The sequence below is a fragment of the Crotalus tigris genome, unplaced genomic scaffold, assembly GCF_016545835.1.
Source record: "Crotalus tigris isolate CLP2741 ecotype Arizona unplaced genomic scaffold, ASM1654583v1 scf7180000020026.1028775, whole genome shotgun sequence".
Lineage (NCBI taxonomy): Eukaryota > Metazoa > Chordata > Lepidosauria > Squamata > Viperidae > Crotalus > Crotalus tigris.
Window position 1 is genome coordinate 34,250 of NW_024097823.1, and position 17,202 is coordinate 51,451.

The 17,202-nt window shown below is 37.9% G+C and overlaps 1 protein-coding gene across 1 annotated transcript in view; it reads right to left on the reverse strand.

Moving 5' to 3' along the window:
* Nucleotides 1–382: 382 nt before the first annotated feature.
* LOC120318067 overlaps nucleotides 383–17,202 on the reverse strand; it is a 91,402-nt gene continuing 74,582 nt past the window's right edge. Inside the window, exon 2 of the mRNA XM_039365305.1 lies at nucleotides 383–1,741. Coding sequence (XP_039221239.1) covers nucleotides 523–1,188 — 666 coding nt within the window. The 5' untranslated portion in view covers nucleotides 1,189–1,741 and the 3' untranslated portion in view covers nucleotides 383–522. The remainder of the gene's footprint in view (nucleotides 1,742–17,202) is intronic.

A 17,202-nucleotide genomic window follows, 5' to 3' on the forward strand; every position in this document is an offset into this window, starting at 1 on the left:
TTTAAAGTATCTAGTTTTGCAGAAATGGCAAAAATTTCTGCTTATTTAAAGGATCATACACAAGAAAGATATATTATTGTATGGGGAAGGTGGATAGATTATATTCAGAAAAAGTATGTAATTAAAAAGTTTCACTTATTTTATGAATGAATATTAAATATTATAGAGAATTGTTTCATAGGTTATGGAGTTAAAGGTTAATTATGATAATTTTTTCTTTTTTCTTTTTTTTTTCTATTTTCTTAATTATTATAAATTTTGTTATTATTAACCCTGTATTCTGCTCTGGGAAGTGAAGGGAGGGGGGTTGGGGGTGGGAGGGAGGATAAGGGTTTTTTTTTTCTACTTTAAAATTTTATTGTATTTTTATAAATGCTTGTATGTTAAAAAATAAAAAAATTCAATAAAAAATAATAATAAAAAAAGGATGTTTTGTTTAGGCAGTGGTTGGTCAGATCTAGGATGTGCTTAGGGGGGATTGTATTTGTTTTGCATAGCTGTCAAGGCTTCTTTCATAGGCACTTAGGTGAAGAGGGATGTGACATCGAAGCTCACGAGTAGGTCGCTGGGTTGTAGGTTTTGTTTCTTTATTGTTTCTATGAAGTGGAGTGAGTTTTGTACATGTGAGGAGATGGATTCTGTGTAGGTATAAAGCTGTTTGGCGAGAAATTTGGCAAGATTCTGTAGAGGTGAGCCTATGGAACTGACTATAAGTCTGAGTGGTGTTCCTTCTTTGTGAATCTTGGGGAGGCCATAGAGCTTGGGGCATCTGGATGATTTCTCTCTGGGGATGATTCTTTGATGGATCTCTTCACTGATAGGAGAGGCCTTTATTTTGGATTTGGTGGTTTTTTCCAGGTAGGTGTTGGGGTCTGTGTTTAGAGGTTTGTAAGTGGGGTCTTGGAGTAGGTTGGATAGTTTGGCTTGGTAGTCTGATGTGTTCATCACTACCGTGGCATTACCTTTGTCTGCTGGGAGAATTATTATGTTGTTGTCTTTCCTCAGGTTGGTGAGTGCTTTTTGTTCTTTATGTAAGTTGCATCTAGGTGGATTGCTGGAGAGGAGGATGTTGGTGACTTCAAGTCTGATTTTATTGGCTTCATCTGGGTTGATTTTGATTAGGGTAGCTTCAACTCCACATATGATGTTTTCAGTGGGGATGCGTTTGGTTGAATCCTTTGGAACCATTGATTTCTGCTGTGGTGAGGGTCCTGTCTGATATGTTGTGTACTGTTCGTTTCATGAGTTGCTGTGGAGGGGGTTGGGCTTTTGGCATTTTTCTAGCCTGTGGAGTTTGTTGGTGTGTGTGTCTGTCTTGTGGGAGGTTTCTGTTTCAGCTCTCCAGAGGGCTAGTTGTTTGGATTTTCCCAGAGTGCTGGGTGGATTTTGTTGCTGAGTTTGAGGTGAAGAGTGAGTTGGTCCCTATTGGTTTGGTCTAGTAGGAATCTTTTCCTGTGGAGTTCGTTTCTGATTAGAGCTAATTCAGTTCTTTTCAGGATCCTTTCAGTGGCTGAGTTTTTGGAATGGAATTTTAGTTGGAAGCAAGTGGGGATCACGTTTTTGTCTCGGCAGTTGCGTAGGAATGTGAGGTCACATAAGATGGTGGCTCTTTGGACTTTGAGTTTTTCATAAGTCCTGGTGAGCAGGAAGGTTTCCTCCCCATAGAGGTAAGATATTTGTTTTCGTACATTTTCACAGGTGTATTCGGGTCTTTTCCCATGTAAGATTGAGACTCACCAACCTGAGGAAAGACAACAACATAATCATTCTCCCAGCAGACAAAGGTAACGCCACAGTAGTGATGAACACTATCACAAACACAATATCAAGACAGCCTTCGGCACTGACCAAAAAATAGCCAACATCTTAAGAAACCCAAAGACATGATCCAGCTAGAAAACCAAGGAGTCTATCAAATACTATGCAAAATCTGCCCAGCCACATACATTGGACAAACTCATAGGAGAATAAATGCACACATCGCAGAACACAAGAACGCAATCAGAAAAGAAGAAAAAACTTCCTCCCTCTTCCAGCACCTTAAAGCTACAGGATATGAAATTGATTTTGAAGGAACCAAACTAATCTCCAAAACTGAACACCACAACAAGAGAATAATTATGGAAGCCATCGAAATAGATAAACACCCCCTCAACATGAATAAACGTGATGATACCTCCCACCTACCAGACATCTGGAAACTAGCCCTAATCAACAAATGAGTCCTAACCACAAAAACTGACTCTGGACCCAGAACAACACAGTACGCCACCACCATTCACTCTCATCAGACCCAAACCCAAGCCCAAACCTATCCCTCAGACGAAATGCAACCATCATCCAGAAGCCAAACCATGACGACATCATCAGCTGCTGTACCCCCCTCCCACCCCCACACAAAGCAAATGGACACAGAGCTAGACCGCAAACTCGGAGCCAAACCAAAGCCCGGCATGTTACATCACAGCCTTCTGCTCTGGACATCACATCCCAGAACTCAGGAGGTTACAACACAGCCAACCACCCAGGATGTTGCAACACAGAAGTCAGGATATCACTACACTAGATCTCAGGATGTTACCACACAGCCCATTACCCAGGTCATTACAACACAAAAGACTAATGGGCACACAGCCAGGACCTCAGTTACTCAGGATGTTACAAAACAGCCAAACAATCCACAAACAATGGCTCCAACACAGCCAACCAACCCACCTACAGCAACTAAGCCAGCACTCCACACACCCCCACCAATATGTATAGAGAGACGGCAGCTCCGATCACACTTTGCTCACACAAGCACGAAGCCCGAAGACCCCAGCCTGAAGATGATGAGTGGGACCTCATCGAAATGTCACCAAGATACTCTCAATCTTACATGGAAAAAGACCTGAATACGCCAAGACCTGCATACCTGTACCTGTGAAAATCTATGAAAACAAATATATATATTAGTGTGCCGCTCATCTTGTCTAGAAATAAAATACTATATATTGTTGTCTACCACTATATAATTTCATATTCAGTTTATAAGGATATTTATGTAACACCAATGGAATTGTATGTATAGCAATATCAGTAAACTATAAATATTACTTATTATATCATAATCAGTTTTGGTTTTGACTGGTTTGAGGTGGCAGTGGGGGATAAATCAGCTGTACTGAATAAAACAGTAGACTAGAAAAATTCCTGAGTCTTGCAGGATCTTAAAGGCTAACCAATTTATTAACATATGATATATAATATCCTGATCCTCTTCACCTGAAGTAGTTGAGATGAGGAAACAAATTTTAGAAATGTGTTTGATAATTAAAATTACTTCATTTATAAGGCCTCAAATCACTTTAAAACCATAAATGTTTTCAGCACTATCTGTAATAATGTGCTTCCTCATTTTCTACAATTTATGAAAATTCAGCTCTTTAAACTTCAGCCCTTCATAATACAGACACTCAGTTAAATGAGTAAATGGTCATTAAAATAAAACATTTATATCAAGCAATTAAATAAAGTAATATTGCCCTCAGCGAAGACAATATTTACCATTATAGGAAAGAGTTGTCATGTCAGCCAGTATAATTCTAATGGTAATAAAGCATTATCTCTGTATTATTTTTATCTACTAATTATTATTATACAGTTACACAAATTCTTCTTGACTTACATTTTTTCAGCAATTTTTACACTTCTGGATTAAATGAGATTGGTAGATTATTACACAGTGAAATGTATTCTTAAGAGTGGTGGTAAAGGACCTATGAAATGTAATGAAAAAATATTTGTTACAGTGGATGTTTTGCTACAATATCAATTTATACATGTTTAGAAACTACTGGAAAGTTTGTGTGCTATGAATGAGATAAAATGGAAGTTATTCAGGAAACATTGACACTTAAAAGAATAGCTGACAATATGTGGCAAGATTCTAGTTCTGGTCTGAGTATAGCTGAATCAAAAGTTAAAAATCATAAAGGGTTGTTACGGTATGTAATCTGAGATCAGTTGATCACAGCTAGATGACTTCTATCTGGCATGTAGATAAAAGAATGAGAAAAAATCTGTGAAAGTAAATATTTATGCTTGTTGACATCAAAATGAAAACCTAAGGCCTTTCCCCACAGCTGCACTAATGTTCTATATTCTAGTCACAGCATAAAATGACCTTCCTGTTTTGTTTTGTAGGAAATCAGCATTCCCCCCAGAGAAGGAAATATTTTGGGAGATATTAAAAAAAGAAAGAATATTATATTTCTCCAAAAGGAATAATAGAGAAAAAAATCTTAAAAGGCTTTTCTGACCTGTCTGCCTCAGACAGAAACTGACTAGGCCAGTTTTTTTTAGAAATGCAGATTTGATAATCCTATTCAGAAAGACTGGGCCACCTATTCATAAGCAAAATGCCTTCGGCCACAGCCCCACAGAAGGTTTGAGCAGATGGGATTAGAAAAATAAAGACTCCAAGGATAGGAACATGATCTTTAGAACATAATAGGATTAACCCACCACCATTAGAATACCAAAAGGGCACACTCAAGCTCAGGTCAAAGTACATTGCACAGTGGTCAAGTCCCAGCTGAAAAAGCCCAATCAAGCAAAATGGCAGAATCACTGCTTTCTCAAATGTAAACTTTTATTGGACAACAATCAAACTGGCATAACTGATTCATGGTGGGCTACAAACTCAGGCATCACTTTGCAGTTTTGCTTTAGCTGCTGCATAAATGCATCAATGGCAGGTGAACCCCTCTTTTTCTCTTGCCACCTTGTGAGGCTTACAACTTGTGAGGCTCGTTGTGTCTTGGGGACAACAGAACTCACCACCTCCTGCCAAGTACTACTGTATTGGGGCATGAGGGATAGGGCTCCACCCAGGAAATTCTTCCCCTCCAGGATGTATTTCAGCTCAAAATTGAAACTTTTAAAATACTGCATCTACCTGGCTTACTTAGGAGAAAGCTTACGAGGGGTTTTCAGGGCTTCCAAATTTTTGTGATCAATCCACACTTTGAAAGGGACCTGACTCCCTTTCAGGAACTGCCTCCAAGTTAAAAGCGCTGATGCACTGCGAAAGCCTCTTTCTCCCACACCGCCCATCTCTATTCCACTCCATTTGGTTTAGCTTGGGAGATGTGTACATTCAGGGCTGTAAGTTCCCCTCCCCATTGTGCTGGAGAAGGACAGTTCTGACAGACACATCACTGGCATCTGCCTGGATCATGAATGCTTTAGCACTGGATGCTTTAGCACTGGCTCAGTGGTGAATTAGTCCCTTCAGTCTCTCAAATACTGCTTGACATTCCATCATCCAGTTCAGGGGCTGATTTGGCTGGGGTTTGTCTCCCCTTTTCCCATTTTTAAAAGCTCAATGATTGACAGGGCAATATTGGCAAAAGAAGTTATGAACTGCCTGTAGAAGTTCGCAAAACCTAGAAAACTTTGCAGCTGCTTGAGGGTACGGGGGGGGGGGCTGTCATTCTAAAATGGATTTCACCTTTCCTGGTCCATTTCTATTCCCTCACATAACACTTGATAGCCCAAGTAGTTGAGCTTAGACTTGTGAAACTTGCATTTTGACAGCTTGGCATACAGTTTAGCATACAGCAACTTTTTCAGCACGTGTTGCACAAGTTTCATATTCTCGTCCATGGTCTTGGTATAGATGAGGATGTCATCAAGATACACTAGAACTCCCTTATAAAGATGTTTATGCAGCACCTCGTTTATGAGTTGCATGAATACAGCACACACACCCACAGTCCAAAAAGCATCACCTTGAACTGGTAGCTACCAAGGGGGTAATTGAAGGCTGTCTTCCACTCATCACCTTCCTTAATTCTCACCTGGTAATATGTCTCTCACAAGTCCAACTTTGTGAAGATCTTCCCCTTGGCCAAATGCACTAACATGTCCTTTAGAAGGGGAAAGGGGTACATATTTTCCACACACACCCCATTAATCCCACAAAAATCCATGCACAATCTCAGTGACCCATCTTTCTTTTCCTTGAAAAGTATGGGGGTTGCAACTCGAGATTTTGCTGCTTGAATGAACTCCCTCACCAGGTTTTTGTCAATATACTCTCTCAGTGCCTTTATATCTTATGGTGTCATCTTTGGTTTAGGCAGTTTTGCCCCAGGTAAGATTTGAATAGCACAGTTCGTGGGGCAGCACATCACATTCCCTCTCGCTGAACACCTCCATGAGGTCTAAGTATTCCCTCAGGATGGATTGCTTCTCCTTCCCTTCCTCTGATGCTCTCTTGCTGCACTCAGTAGGCCTTCCTTCTCCTACTAATCTTCAAGTTGCTCTTCTAACTTGCCTGGGGGGTTCCAGGGCCCACTTCCCTATAATCATTCTCCTTGTGTCTCGCTCCCAATAGATTCTGTGATCCCATCTTGGCTCTGCCATCATTGGGGTAACCATAAAGCAAATAGTCTCTAGATGCTTCCCCAGCTGTAGTTGAACCAGCTCAATCAGGTAAGACTGACTCTGCCTCCTATCAGCAAGCCATCAACTTGTTCAAACTTCATGGACTTCTTAAGCGTCCTCATGTGCAGCCCTAATTTCTGCACCATGGCCTGACTAATTAGGCAATGAGAGCTATCAGAGTCTATGAGGGTTTTTACCATTCCCTTTGACCGTCAGGGGTCACCCATCTGATGGCGTCATGCTTCCACCACTCTAGCCCTCTGCCTTCCTCAGGCTGAGGGCAGTACAATCAGAGTTCAGCTTCAATGGCTCTCCATAGCTCCTATCTCCAGTTCTCCACTTTGGGCCAGTTGAACATTGCTATTCTACCCATCCCCTCTGGAGCTGGCCCCCTCCATTCAACTCACACTTTGGGTCTTATCAAGGCTGGTGGGATTACGAAGCCACCCTCAGCCCCAGTTAGAGTCCCACTGATCGATCCCGACTTGGCTCTAGGCAGCTTCTCCATCTTGGCCATCTTGTCTGAGTCTTTACCCCCTCTGGAGATTATCAGAGGGATGTAAGTGCTAAGGACCTCTCAACAGAATTGGATTTGTTTAGAAAGATAGCTTAATGTCATGTCCCAGCTGAAAAAGCCCAGTCAAGCAAAACACCAGAGTCTTCTCTATTGGATAAGAACTGGCATAACTGAATTAAAGCTAGCTCTGAGGAAATGGAGGGAAGCAGATAATTAAAAAAGTAAAATCCTCCCTCCCCTCTCTGACAGTTCAGGCCACATTGTCCAATACATCTTCTGATAATTATTATGAGAAGAACCTTCAGTTTGCCAAAACAACTCCTTAACAGCTCTCAGCTTTCACAGTGATAAGAGACACCCTATCAGAACCTGACTTATCAGCTGTTTGATAGTTTGATAGGCAGAAGGAAAATAGGTAAAAATTCTTGAACAAGAAGAGCACAAGAAGGATGTAGGAAAATAAAAATCAGTCCACTGAGAATGTATGATATTTCAAGACATGACAAGAGTGACAGACACAATACATCAGTATTCCCCCAGTTTAGGGAAGAAAAAAGCAGTCTAGGCAGGCTTATGCCAAATGCTGACATGAAATAACAATCTTATTTCTTTCATATGATGGAAGTATTGAATTTACTGGTAAATACACGTAATTTGAACCTTATGGAAATTGTAATAGGGTTTATTTTAGACTTAGAATTGTAATTATTTAATTTTTATCCAGCCAGACAGAAAAGCGTATACATTTTAATCAAACAGAAAACCTAGTCTCTTCTGCAAGTAGAGCCATGCAAAAACTCCCGTTGGCAGAAACCAATAATGTGATCAATGGTGCTGGAACAATCCATACACACGGGACTATCTTTGGTAGTTTAAACTGATCTTATGTGTAGTTTTTTAAATGCAGATCTTGTGATTTTTTTTTTCCAAAAAAAGTCTAAACCAGTGTTTATGAGGAACCCTTGAAAGATTCAATGAGTGTTTCAGGAATTGCCAATCAATTTGTATGCAGGGAGCTGCATTTGTGGAAAACAGGTGTCTGATGATTTGGCCCATGGCAAAATGATTGTGGAAAGCAGAACCCAATCACCAGAAGGAAGATGCTGTTCATGCAGTAACCTAACTAGACAATGGGGAAATCCTAGCTCCATATTAGGTCAACTACATAATCTATAAGAATTCTAGATTAGAACCCCAGAAAAACTGTTATTAGAACATTTGAAAACACTGTTTTAAGGGCGGGACAACTAAAGATGACTTTAACTATACAGCAAAAGGCCAGAAATCAAGTAAAAACAACATTATGAGCACATTTCTTTTTTAAAAAAAATGCCACAGAAGAATAAGCCTAAGAATCCAGTTTAAGAGAAAAAAGGAAAGAATCACACCTAAAATAACTCAAAAACAGAATAAAATCAAATGGAAGAGAAATCAAAGGCTTCACTAATTATACCTTCTTGAACCTGATAATCCTGTTATTTTATCGTGCAGAATCTTGATATTTTTTAAAGATATTTCTGATTTACATTCTCTTTTCCCGACCTTCACTCTTTCATGTGATCAGCTTGTTCACTGATTATTATGAGCTCCTTCTGACAGAAAAAAAAACCCTGTGATGGGAGCAATCAGCATTTCTGTTATGCATCAAAGAACAAAACCATGGTAATTTGCATCTCCTTTCTAAAAGAAAGATTCATGGGCAATTTATATTTACAGAGAAGTAGAGAACAATGGGTCCAAAACTATGAGTTAGCAGACCCTGAGAAATTAACTGGAATCAGAATTTTGTATGGATTTACCACACCAATATAGAATGTAAAATTGACAGGATTTTTTTTCCCCGAGTGCATGCTTCAATATAGCAGATATATATAAAACAGATTCATAGTAATGTATATAGATGTAATCCCATTTTCCTATATTAGAAATCATGAAGGAACATAATTGCACTCACCCACAATTTTAAGGACAATAGTACAGAAGCCCTGGCTATGCAATAAAGTAGCCATGGGAAAGAAAGGGAATCCCATGTTGGTTGGCACAAATTGAGGAACCAAAAATTATTAATTATTCCTTACGTTATTTCTGGGTCCTACTCAGTTTGCTTGAACAAATTAGCCATTACTGTTAAATCTATTATTTTCAAATAGACTAAAGTGTGATTATTTTAATTTAAAAAATAAACTTGAACTTATGTATTCCTGAATGTTCCACACTGAGGACTTGCTTGAGACCAAAATGTGTCCAGCTTTTCTGCTTTGATGTAATTCACTGTCTTCTTTGCTTGCTTGCTTGCTTGCTTGCTTGCTTGAAGTATTTGGGCAATATCAACATCAAATAATGAAACTTTGGATAAGATATAACAAGAAAAAAAATACAGTGGTACCTCGGTACTCTGTGTTAATTTGTTCTGGGTGGTGGAATGGATATTATTGTAATATAAATCTGAAAATTGTAATGTAAATCTGAGAATTTTTTTTTCTTAGATTAGATTCCAGTTCATCATGAACAAATTCACATGTTCCAGAATCTGAATGACATCAAAGACAAAAATGCAAAAAAACAAAACAAAAAAAAAAAAAACCAACCATGATTGATGGCTGTAGTTAAAATTAAAGTATTTCCAAAGTTGCTTCATATTTTGGAGAGAATTATTTATTGACCATGGAAAATTATATTCAGATGCTTTTCTGGAAGAACTAAAAATATTCTAACACTTTTTTTGAAGAGAGTGTTGGGATTTTGTTGCCATTACATCAAACAGATGTTGAACATATTTTAAAATTCTATTTATAAAACTTGTCATTGTTTATAGCTGTTACAACTTATGAGATATTTCCTTAATAAAACAATATTTCCCATAAGTGACACAGCTAAGATTTCAGCTAATAAAGCTTTAGGAGTTATTGACCATATAGAAATTTATTTTAAGTGAAAAGGGCAGGTAGGATCAATATATTTTGCTGCTTATACTTTAAATACAGTTTAATAGCAGCTTTCTAGTTCTTTCATGAATATGAAATAAGGTTTTAAAGCGTATAAATTATTGTTAACAACTGCATGTAATTATATAATATTATACATTATTTTCACTAAAGACATGCACTTAACATGATTTCATCCCACATGGCACACATTGTTCACATTTTATAATTTATAGAATATAACAACAAAAATGTTTTCAAAAAAATAAAAATACAGTGGTACCGGTACTTGGTGTTAATTTGTTCTGGGAGGTGGAATGTATATTATTGTGATATAAATCTGAAAATTGTAATATAAATTCATTTTTTTCAGATCCTATTCCTTTCTTCATCCCACTGCCTCCCTCCCTCCCCTTCCCTCCTTTCCTTCTTTCTTTCCTTCCTTCCATCATCCATCCATCCATCCAACCATAACAATAAAGATGGATAAAAATGTCAAAAAGTTTGAATATCTGGCACAAACCATAATAAGAGTTGAATTATTAAGTTTCCACCAATCTTAGATTGTGAATCTATTTCTAGATTACCCACACATACTAACAATTATATATTAGCAACATAGTTTGACTTAAGAAATGTACTACAGTAGAATAAAATGAGATAAAACCATGAAAAGAAATTGAACTGAAATACTGAATGGACAAACCATGATGAACTATGAAGATGAAGCCTACAAATATCTAGGCCACTGAATAACATCAAGCATGGAAAAAAATAAGCATATTATTAATCAAGAATAAATCTAAAGAGGAAGAAAATTGCTAAAGCCAAAGCTTAACACTGAAAGCAACATCAAAGTCATCAATACTTGGCCATACCTATGATATAATATACTGCTGGAATTATTAACTGGATACAAGCTGAACTGGACAGTTTGGAATGAAAAACAAGAAGACTAATGATTATTCACTCTGTGTTATATCCTCATAATGATATTAATAGATTATACCTGCCCAACATGAATGGAGGTAGATATTTATTTTAGGTCAAACAAACTACTGAAGAAGAAAAGTGTCCATTGGCTGATTATTAAAAGAGAGCCAAGAATAAGCATTTATGCTAGTTAAGCATTGGAGTTTATTAAATGTACAAAAAAGAAAAAATGAATATTGAATAACGTAATATAAACACAAACAGAATTTTGGCAAGGAACAACATTATATAGTCAATTTCTACAAAAGACTGAAGAGATAAAGATGAAGCCTGGCAATGGTTTACACCTAGAATATTAGAAAAAGAAACTGAAGGCTTGGTTTTGGCTGTTCAAGAACCAACTATTTGAAGTAATGCAATCAAAGCTAGAATTGAAAAATCCTCAAATGATTCAAAGTGCAGATTGTATAAAGAAACAAAAGATCATATACTCCATTTGTGCAAATAAACTGGTTAAAAATAACAACATAACACAGTTGTCAAAATGATTAACTGGAGCATATGTAAAATTATCATGTATCATGAAAAATTGATGGGAACACAATGTTGAAAAATTAGTTGATAATGAGCAGGTTAAAATAGTATGAAATTTCCAAATAGAAACTGATAAAATCTTAGCACATTACACATCTGATTAACCAATGTGTAAGAAATTGTGGGTTGACAATGTCAGGGAGTAGTAGAAGAAAAAGAGTTGGAGAAGATCACAAAGTATCAAGATCTGAAAATGGAAATTGAAGAAGATTATGGCATAAACTGGCCATGATGGTCCATTAATTTTTGACACATCATATGTCACATCAAATATATATTGGATGGCACTTCAAAAACTTGCACATTGAGAAAATTTCTAGCAGTCAATTGCAAAAGGTCACACTGCTTGGATCCCCATATATGCTCCACTGATACATTATGACATCTTAAATTCTTGGAATGAACTCAATGCATACGAAGGCCAATTCCAGGTAAAGAACTGGTAACTGTGACTTTACATTGTTATAAACAGATAATCATACGGGTCTGTTGAATATTGGAAATATAGAGAGTTATAAATATTTCTTTAACTTTCATTTCTTTCTTAAACATTGATCACAGGTTGATTTATCATTCAGCAGGAAAATGAAATGGCAAAAACTATGTCACCCACTGCAATACCAGCACTACCTTTTGTATGTATATCATGCCATTTCTTGCACATCTAAAAGTACAAAGCAAACTACATAAAGAAATAATCCTGATTTAATTATTGTGTGAAAGGGAGATCTAGTGAATGCTCTTGTACAAATTTATCATAGCCAAATAAATAGTGAATGTCTTCCCTAAGGAATATAACCCAGAAAATATGAACAGTATAAATCTTCACTGCAATGTTTTCTGGTGAGACTGGTAATAACAACAACAACAACAATAGTAATAATAGTAATAATAGTGATGATGATGATGATGATGATGATGATGATGATGATGATGATGTTGGAAGGGACCTTGGAGGTCATCTAGTCCAACCCTTGCTCAGGCAGGAAACCCTATACCATTTCAGACAAATGACTGTCCAGTCTCTTCTTAAAAACCTTCCAGTGTTGGAGCATTCACAATTTCTGGAGGCAGGTTATTCCACAGGTTAATGGTTCTAACTATCAGGAAGTTTCTCCTTAGTTCTAGGTTGCTTCTGTCCTTGATTAGTTTTCATCCGTTGCTTTTTGTCCTGCCTTCAGGCGCTTTGGAAAATAGCTTGACTCCCTCCCTGAATTATTTGAACACTGTTATCATGCCCCCCCTCGTCCTTCTCTTCATGACACTAGACATACCCAATTCCAGCAGCCATTCCTTATATGCTTTAGCCTCCAGTCCCCTAATCATCTTTGTTGCTCTTCTCTGTACTCTTTCTAGAGTCTCAACATCTTTTTTACATCGTGGTGATCAAAACTGGATGCAGTATTCCAAGTGTGGCCTTACCAAGACATTGTAAAGTGGTATTAATACTTCATGTGATCTTGATTCTATCCTTCTGTTAATGCAGCCTAGCACTGTGTTGGCCTTTTTGGCAACTGCAGAACACTGCTGGCTCATATTTAAGTGATTGTCCACTAGGACTTCATTCCTCTCACAGTTACTACTTTTGAGCAAAGTACCCCCTATACTATACCTGTACACTTGGATTTTCTTGCCTAAATGTAGAACCTTACTTTTTTCACCATTGAATTTCATTTTGTTACATAGTGCCCAGTGTTCAAGTCTGTCCAGATCCTCCTGTATTTTAAGCCTGTCTTCTGGAGTGTTGGCTATTCCTGCCAGCTTGGTGTCATCTACAAATCTGATGAGTTCCCCATCTACCCCCTCATCCAAATCGTTGATGAAGATGTTGAAGAGCATTGGGCCCAGAACAGAGCCCTGGGGCACCCCACTACATACTTCCTTCCATGTAGATGCAGTTCCATTCAGAACCACACACTGAGTACAGCCGGTCAGCCAGCTATGGATCCATCTGGTGGTGATGCTATCTAAACCACATTTTTCTATCTTATCAAGTATTGGTTGTGGTCTACTTTATCAAATGCCTTACTGAAGTCCGAGTAAATTATATCCACAGCATTCGTCTGATTCACTAATTTTGTCACCTGGTCAAAGAATGCAATAAGATTTGTCTGGCATGATCTGTTTTTGACAAACCCATGTTGGCTTTTAGTAATGACTTTGTTTGCCTCTAGTGTTCACTGATTCGTTGTTTGATTATCTTTTCCAGAATCTTCCCGGGTATTGAGGTCAGGCTGATAGGTCTGTAATTTCCTGGGTCCATTTTTTTTCCCTTTTTTGAAGATGGGAACTACATCAGCTCTTTTCCAGTCCTCTGGTAGTTCCCCAGTGCTCCAGGATCCCAAAAATCGAGAAACGACTCCAATATTATAACTGCAGCATGCATTGCATATGCGCAGTGTTGGAAAAGGGAGAACATACCAACAAATGCAAGGATTGTATATAAGATATTAGACTGTGCTGAGATGAACAAACTTTCCTAGAAATAAAAGACAAAGAAGCTACAGAATTTTACGAGATATGGGACATGTATTATAACTGGCTAGAATTGCGGAATAAAAATGTATGGGAAGTAATGTAAATAAATGTAAATAAACTTAAGAGATATAGGACATAGTATTGTTAAGGGAAAAGAAAAAATGTATTGTGTATTATGTTTGTTTGTAAAGAAAAAAAAGGAAAAATTAAAAATTAAAAAAGAAAAAAAGAGAAAAATATAGTTCAATGGTTCTGAGATCATATCTGCCAGTTCCTTGAGAACCTTGGGATGTAATCCATCTGGTCCTGGTGATTTGAACTCATCTAGGCTGGACAGGTGCTCACTTATCATTTTCTTGCCTATCTTAACTTGTATTTCTATTCTGTTTTTTATGGCACTATTTTTGGTAGGTTGGTCTGTTTTTTCCCTTTGTGTAAAGACAGATGCAAAAAATGAGTTAAATAGTTCTGCTTTCTCTATGTTGCTTGTCACCTTCTTGCCACTTTCACCCACTAATGGACCAATCATTTCCTTCACTTTTTTCTTGTTTATTACATGTTGAAAGAAGCTTTTTTTGTTATTTTTCACTTTGGTCACAAGCCTTAGTTCATTTTGAGCCTTAACTTTCCTCACTCCATCTTTGCAGCTCGGGCTATTTGCTGATATTCTGACTTAGTTATGTGCACCTCTTTCCACTCTCTATACTTGTCCTTTTTATCTTTCAATTTATCAGAGAGTTCTTTATGCAGCCATGCTGGTTTCCTTTGAGAGCTGTTATTTTTCCTCTTTGTTGGTATTGTGCTAGACTGGGCTTTTATTATCTCACTTTTCCAAATTTCCCAAACTTCTTGAGTTGTTTTCCCCTAGAGCATTCTCATCCATAGAATCCTTCCCAAGCCCTCTCTAAGTTTATTGAAATTAGCTCTCTTAAAGTCCAATACTCTAGTTTGACTGTGTTCTATTGCTTGTGCTTCCATAATGTTGAATTCCAATATTGCATGATCACTTCCTCCCAAGCCACTTCCTCCTGTGGCTTCAACACCTTCTATCATTTCATCTCTGTTAGTGAGAATTAGATCCAAAGTTCCCTTCTCTACTTTTTGGGAGTCAAAGTTGTCTGCTAGGTTTGCAAGGAATCTGTTTATCTTCTACTTGGTGCAGAGTTTGTCTCCCAGTTGATGTCAGGGTAGTTACAATCCCCCATTACTATTGTGATATGCTTCCTACATACGTTAGTTAGCTGACTAGAAAAAAGTTCATTTATTTCCTCTGTTTGGTTGGGTGGCCTGTAGTATATACCTATGGCAATGTCATTTTTTCCTCTTTTATATTGACCCAAATGCATTCAAGACAGTTTTCATTATTGTTGTGCTGTATTTCTGTAGAGATGTAGTTATTTCTTATATAGAGAGCAACTCTGCCTCCTCTTTTATTTGGTCTGTTTTTTTTAAATAATTTAAATCCATCTAGCTGTGTGTTCCATTTGTGGGTTTCATCCCACCATGTTTCCATAATGACAACAATATCATATCTGCCCTCATTTACCTGAATTTCTAGTTCACCCTGTGCATTGGTGTATAGACATTTGAGTCCTTTATGACTGACCCTGTGTTTACTTTCTACATAATCTGTGTGGTGCCTGACTTCCCTTATTGTCTTACCACCTATTTAGTTAGAGCACTTTGTGTGGCACTCGCTATTAGAAGCTTGATTTTGCTTGACAGCAAGGTTGATATTCTTGTCCACACACGTCTATATTACATGCACTGATAGCTCTATAATTTTTAGATTGCCAGGAACGGGGATTTTCTGTATCAATTAACTCACTGTCCTTGCTGTTTAGTTTAAATATTCCTCCAGAAAATCTGTGAATTTATAGCTGAGTAACTCAGTCCCTTTCTTTTATGGATGCAAACCATCTCTTTTGTACATTTTTTCATTGGACCAGCTACAGACATCATGACTAATATATCCAAAGCCTTCCCCTTTACACCACTCCTTTAGCCACATATTGAATTGTGCCATACGCTGGCCTTTTCCATTTTGCTCCTTATATACTAATAAAACTTATGAAAAAAGTAAGCCTACAGCCTATTCTGCAAAGTTCCTGCCCCAAGCTCTGGAAATTGTTCTGTACAGAGAGTACATCTTTTGGGGATAGATTGTTAGTGCCAAGATGTAAAATAGCCTCTACATCACAGTCCTTGCTGGCATTCTTGATTATTTTAGAAATATGCTTCTTGTCCCTACTGGCAGTAGCACCTGGAAGATACTTGACCTCTTTCAAAACCTCTGTGTCCTTTCCTAAATTTACATTCTTTATAATTGAATCACCTACCAGAAGGCAGCTTCTTTTTTTGGATGCCTTTCTGTTCTTGCATGAGTAATGTGTAGTACCTGATTCGCACTTCTCCCTGTCAAAAACAAATTCTTCATTTCGGACCATGATCCCCTGCTTATTTGAGTTATCATCACAAATACCTTTACCTGTCTCATTAATGTCCCTATTAAGGTCAGCAAGGGCATTGTATCTGTTGTGCAGGAACACAGCGAAAGCTTTGCATTTATGGTTCACAGCTCTCACCCTGCCAGATCCCACGGTTGTCCACACTGCCCTTCTCCTGCAGGATCTTTGTGGTAGAGGGGGCTGATAGCACGGAGGCTCAATAGAGTAGAGGGGCTGAACTGGACACCTAATTTCTGCCTGAAGAACACAGATTACAGACCCTAGATAAATAATCTGTCCTTGAAGACTAGTGATTTGTTTACAGATAGGACAGTTTCCAAGTTTGAAAAGGGTACTGTGAAAGACAGCTGCAAAACAAGTGTTGCACTGAACTAAGCCAGACATTCTTAGATACAGGGAATCTCAGACACACTTGCCCTGAATGTACCGCTGCTATTTTTGATTTTTAATTATATAATACTTTTCTGATGCAGCCTCCCAAAACTTACAGTTTGTAGCACTTCCCAGCAACTCTGGGCAGTTTAAATACAATGGAGATCCAATCAGAGCCTCAGCTACTTTTCTGGTGCAGCCTCCCAAATCTTACAGTTTGTAGCACTTCCCAGCAACTTCCCAGTTTAAATACAATGTCGATCCAATCAGGACCTCAGCTACTTTTCTGGTGCAGCCTCCCAAAACTTACAGTTTATAGCACTTCCCAGCAACTCTGGGCAGTTTAAATACAATGGAAATCCGATCAGAGCCTCAGCTACTTTTCTGGTGCAGCCTCCCAAATCTTACAGTTTGTAGCACTTCCCAGCAACTCTGGGCAGTTTAAATACAATGGAGATCCAATCAGGGCCTCAGCTACTTTTCT